Source organism: Nesoenas mayeri (assembly GCF_963082525.1).
Source record: "Nesoenas mayeri genome assembly, chromosome: 2".
In the NCBI taxonomy this organism is placed as follows: domain Eukaryota; kingdom Metazoa; phylum Chordata; class Aves; order Columbiformes; family Columbidae; genus Nesoenas; species Nesoenas mayeri.
In genome coordinates this window covers 35,043,968-35,049,967 of record NC_137543.1, presented here as the reverse complement: position 1 = coordinate 35,049,967, position 6,000 = coordinate 35,043,968, and the positions used below count along the sequence as shown (strand labels likewise).

The 6,000-nt window shown below is 39.0% G+C and overlaps 1 protein-coding gene across 1 annotated transcript in view; it reads left to right on the top strand.

The window, feature by feature from the left end:
- Positions 1–254: 254 nt before the first annotated feature.
- The window catches only part of KCNB2 (potassium voltage-gated channel subfamily B member 2), a gene marked incomplete at its 5' end in the record, with an annotated part of 176,075 nt that continues 170,329 nt past the window's right edge, over positions 255–6,000 (top strand). Inside the window, one exon of the mRNA XM_080339344.1 lies at positions 255–833. Coding sequence (XP_080195470.1) covers positions 255–833 — 579 coding nt within the window. The remainder of the gene's footprint in view (positions 834–6,000) is intronic.

The following is a 6,000-nucleotide window of genomic DNA, read 5'->3' as shown; positions in this document are numbered from 1 at the left end:
CACTACTGCAAAAGAGTCTCACTGTAGAGAGAGCAAATTACGATCATTAAATTTTCATCTGCATATGAAAGCTTGGAAGGAGAGAGACAGAGAGAAATTGGGGAATATATTGTACATTGCAATATTATAATTTTTTTGTCTTTTTTAGCTTCAGGAATGGAGCTGTCTATCTGAAGAGCACTCTCCCCAAATATTTGTAGTCTCCGAGCTCATTCTGCTAAAGACTTTGGTGTTACAACTGCATCCTTTCCAGAATGGCTGAGAAGGCTCCACCAGGGATCAACAAAAAGTCCTCAAGGTCTACCCTTTCCCTGCCTCCAGAACCAGTGGAGATCATTAGGAGCAAAGCCTGCTCGCGGAGAGTTAAAATAAATGTTGGTGGACTCAACCATGAAGTGCTGTGGAGGACTTTGGACAGACTTCCAAGGACACGATTAGGAAAACTCAGAGACTGCAATACTCATGAATCTCTGCTAGAAGTATGTGATGACTATAATCTAAACGAAAATGAATATTTTTTTGATCGACACCCAGGCGCTTTCACTTCCATTTTGAATTTCTACAGGACAGGGAAACTACATATGATGGAAGAAATGTGTGCTCTTTCTTTTGGCCAGGAGCTCGATTACTGGGGGATTGATGAGATATATTTAGAATCTTGCTGCCAGGCAAGATACCATCAAAAGAAAGAGCAGATGAATGAGGAGCTGAGGAGGGAGGCAGAGACAATGCGCGAGAGAGAAGGGGAAGAGTTTGATAATACCTGCTGCCCAGAGAAAAGGAAGAAGCTCTGGGACTTGCTGGAGAAACCCAACTCATCTGTGGCAGCAAAGGTAGGATTAACAGTATGCTTAATGCAAAGAAAGTAGAAAGTGGAGTCATGACCTGTGTATCTGACATGCATGAATCAACAACTTTCACTTAAATATTTAGAGAAAATAAGAATATAAAAATCTGCATATTATGAAGTGAATACACTCAAATCTGTCCTAAAACCCAATGAAATCAGCAAAAGGTATCCTGTTGGCTCCAGTTGATTTTAGGCAACTGCTAGACTTGACTTTAGTTGTATATAATCTGAAACTTCTGTAAGACTGTTAATGGATTTCACATTAAACTCTTCAATGAAAATATGGCCAGAGAGCACTACCTACTTTTTTATTAGAAAAGCAAAGCATTTGATTATGAGAAACATACATTTCAGTATTGCTACTTGTTTTATTACAAGCATTGCATAGGTGTGGTATCAGTGTCTCATAAGGTGTGCTGGATGGGTTGTCAAAGAACAGCGTCAACAGCCACTCTCTGGCATGGTGTTATATTGGGCAATGTTTGCGGTATGTTTTCTCTTATACTACATTTTTGCAATCAAGAGTTAGACTGTTCTATATAAAAGTATTAAAATATGGAAGTATACGTATGCATATATTATTAAAGCATATACACATATAATTTTGTATGTGTGCATGCGTATGTATATAAACAAGTATATATTATATACAAATATATATATATATGCATATATATATGTGTGTGTAATTTGTATATATTCAGGCATAAATGAGGAAACATTCAGGTGAAGCCTTGTTCCAGTACTGCTGTCTTCAAACAAGCAAGTTGGAAAAAGTCTCACTGATAGAGTGGAAAAGTTTACCCTTGCTAGGGAAGTGGGACTGCACACACGGATGTTGGTGCTTCTACTTCAAAGAAAGATTTTCTTGCTTCTTGAGGAACTTTATTGTTCCCTTTGTGATGTGAGGTACTATTCAATGTGAGGAAAATTCTGAAAGTTTGTCTCCAGTTTGAACCACTCAGAGCATAACTGTTTAGTGTTTAGATAGATGCTCATGTTAAGCTTAACTGTGGCTTTGTTTTCTCCTGTTGATTTGTTATTGGATGCAACACTATTGGACTAAGGTAAGTTTCAAAATATGATAGTGGAATGGACAAAAACCAGAACCTTGGCAAAGATTTTTCTTGCAGCAGCAACTTCTTACTAGTGAGGTGCAATACACATTTTTTTTTCTATTTTAGTTTTTCATGGTGGACTGTGTAACTGTTTAAGCAAGGTCTGATTTACTTTTGTAGAAACAAAATATTTATTGTGCCAGAATGCAAGGTTCATAACTAGAATCAAAGCTTATAGGAGAAGAAAAATGGTATTTAGAATATTTTAGAAAATGATATGAATACATTTCCTGCTTCTGAGATACATATTCTAGGCCATATGTTCCTCTCCAGGAGAAGAAAGAGGGGAAGCAGATGGGCATAAGTTGTGCCAAAAAGCGTTCAGAAAGGCCGTGTTACACACCGTGATCCCCTGGTACAAGCGAGCATCCATCAGCCCCCCCAGCACTTTGTGACACAGCTGCTACGCAGCCTGCAGGACTCAGAGACCATCAGCTTCTCAGTCCTGCATGGCTTGAAACATGGCTGATGTGGTCTGTAAGGGACAAGAGACCTCTCCTCCGCCTGGAGGTGGAAGGGAGGAGCTCCTGGAGCCACAACTTGGCTGGGACACCTTGGGTGCGAGCTGTGTGGTCACCTCAGTTACAACCCACACCATACCCCGCAGGCAGATTTGAGGGCAGAGACGACCTGAGTGGTGTTTTTTTAAATTCTATTTTATTTTATTTATTTATTTTTTTTTAAAACACAGAAAAGAAGCCAGTTGCCTATGGGGCTTGAGACACATGCTTAATTAGTGTTTCCCTAAGACTAGATAGGAGTCAACACAACAGTTAGGTGGACCAGATGAATAGGGATAAACTCCGACAGTGATTCCTCGGTTCTTTGCCTGTGACTCTGATTAGCATTCTATCATTGTTTTGCTTGGTGGTAAATGCAGAAACATAGGATGGATAAACTTGCCGTTGACTGAACTCTGCTCATGGATTACAGTGCCCTGTCGTGGATTTGCTTGAAAGTAGTTTGACCAACTCTGAGCTTTTAAGGAAATCTCACTTTGGCCACTCAGGCCAGATTTCTCCTCAGGTTTTGCAAATGAATGTGGCCATTTCTTTCATTTCCTGAGGTATCTAGATATTTATTTTTTCCCTTTTTATTTCCCTTTTTACTCATCTCCTGGTCTGACTGAATGTTACGGTTCTGTGCTTTTTTGCTACAGGGAGTTTCCCGTTGCGCTTGTATACGTGTTGCAATGGGTTTCATTATTTCAATTGCCTTCTGTCTAAATTAATGCCATTTGATGTGATTTCTGTGATTCTAGCAGCTGGAAGGCACTATATTTCTAGCAACCCTTAGTCTGTAAATATATATATATATGGGCCAAAATTATAGGCAGATACATGCATGGCATCTCAAAGATGGCAGTAGAAATTTGGCTGATGGACATAAAGGAGAGCAAAAACTGTCTTAGTATATTCAGACTTGGGGAACATAAGCAGACAAGCAGAGTTGCATGTAAAACAAGATATGCTGGAGTCAGTTGGATGTACCTCCAAACACTCTGGAGCCATCACAGATTGTGTTAGGTTCTGTGGCAAGGTTTTATCTGAATGTTTGCATAACATCACTTAACGGATTTCTCGTCTTTTCTTCCATTATGTGGTAAGTTGCTAGTTTGTCCTGAAATAAGAGGCAGAACCACCTTCTTTCCTCTGTAGGAGTGGAAAGGATGGTGGGATTTTGAGAGTGGAAAACTGGGAACCAAATGAGGAAATATTACCATGAAGCCTCAAATTCAAGTGTTTGCTCCTTTCTGAACTTCCATAGAAAGAGATTAAACCCTGTCGATGTGCATAGCTATCCTACAGATGCCATTCAATCATTCAGATCCTGCGTAGCACCCAAGCAGTTGACAGGAACAGCTTGCCTTTTAAACCCTTTCACGTAAAAGATTAGGAACATGAGATAAACACTCAGGTGTGGTTTCAGTACGTGGTTGCGTCTTGCCACTTCTTGATTCTGCTAAGATCCCTTCTAGGTCTGATCCAAAGCTTACTCAATTAAGGGGGAGTCCCGCTTTGGATTAGTCACCTCAGGCCAAATCCTGCTCCTTTTGAGGCCAGCGAAGGCGTGCTACTGACTTTGCTTACAGCAAGGTGAGACACAGCAAGGTGAAACTGTATGAACAGCAGGTATTTCACAGGGTCTAGGACATTAAATAGGAGAGAGCAAGAAGCATGTGTGGCAAAAAGTGAAAACCAGTAAAAAAGGAATATTATAAGTCAAGTACTGTTGCACAATACAGGCACACTTTACTATGTGAGGTTTTTTTTTAATTTTAGTAAACACAGGCATGCACTTAATCTCAGTCACCGATTAATATCTCCTAGGCACAGCAGTTGTTGCTCAGCCCTCACCTCAGCAAAGATCTCTGTGAATTCAGAGGTTTTAACTGAGGAATACAGGGTTTCCTTCCATTTTCCTGTGTTCTCACTCATGAGCTTTTTAAGTAGAATTAAGACACAGACTTCCAGAAGTTGGGTCATTTCAGACATGCACAGTGATATGAAATGAGATGCAGTGTTGTGTGTCCTACATCCCAGAGAAGCCCCAAGCCACAGAGTTCAGCAAGATTCTGGCATTATTTGATTCTATAGTAACACCTGAGTTTTTAGACCTGGCGTTTACTTGTACTTATTGTATAAACAGTATTTTGTGAAAACTCCATCTGAAAAAAACTCAACTAAACAAACAAACCAAACTTGTTTTACAAATGCATAGTGAAGCAAAACAAAAACCGTTTGAAACTTTATGGCAAAGACGTCTGAAGCAGAATAGACCTTCTCCACAGAGTGAGATCATGCTACATCCATTTTTCTCAGGAAAAGTCTTTCCTTTCACCTTGGAGTTTTTGGCTGGGAAGTAAAAAAAAAAGTCATCATTTGGTCTCCTAATTATGGTTTCTGGAACTATAGCAGTTTCTTTAGTGCAGTAGCAGATCTGAGCAACAGTAGTATGACAGCATACCATCAGTAGTATCAAAGTCCTCAACAGATACCAGAATGAAAATTGATTTCAGTGCATGTGAACTGACTGCAGCTGGATATCATCAGTGATCACAGTTAAGCACCTTGTTGAACTGGGATATTAAGGATGCAACTGGCTGAGCTGATGCCTTTTTAACTATGTCTCTGTTATCTTGTTCTATGCAGTGCACTTAAAATCAGAGGAACCGTACTTTGAAATGACTGTGGATCAAAAGAACCCATAAATTCAATGTTTCTTTCTCAGTGTCAATGCAGGAACTCTTCCTTTCATTCTTGTTTATTGAATCCTAAGAGCCTGATTGTTTTCTCACACTTGTTTTATATTGATGAAACTAATTTGACTCAAATAAGTATGGAATGTTTCTAGTGCAGACAATCCAGTATCGAGTGAATGAAGTCAGAAATAAGTGAAATTTCTAGGAGAAATGGAGAGCATATATCTGTCTAAATATACTGACTCAATCACCTTTCATCTACAAGAGTATTTTAAGTATTATCAACAAATATCACTTAGATTTTCCATTTGGTATTTTATATCACAGGTTGGCCCTTTGGTTATCACTAGAAAGTAATTGCTTGGGATTGATTCTACAGGTCTTTCTTGTGCAAGTCATTCTTTCTCACATGAATATTTCCTTAAAGCTCAGTGTGACTATTAACTCATCAAGTATAAAAGGTAGTATAAATAAGTAAAGTAATTTAAAAAATTGCTAGTCAGTCGTACTCTGTCCTTGATTTTCTGCATAACCCCTGTTAATGCCCATACACAGAAGGGTAAAATGTTGGCCTTCGTGGTTCTGCAGCATGAGGTTTAGCTTCTTTAAAGTTATGTGAAACCTGATGGGGTTGAAAGTGTCCTCTGTTAATTCTGTTTGTCTCACTGCATGGCTCATTTGTCCCTATTTTGTTGATTTCTTTTTCTTGGCATTTGTTTTCTGGGTTTTTTGCTTTACATTACTGATTGTAACATGAGTATTCCTTCTTGATGAAAAGCGCAGTAATTTATCAGCCAACTAGTGGATTGTGGAGTATAGAAGGTATAATT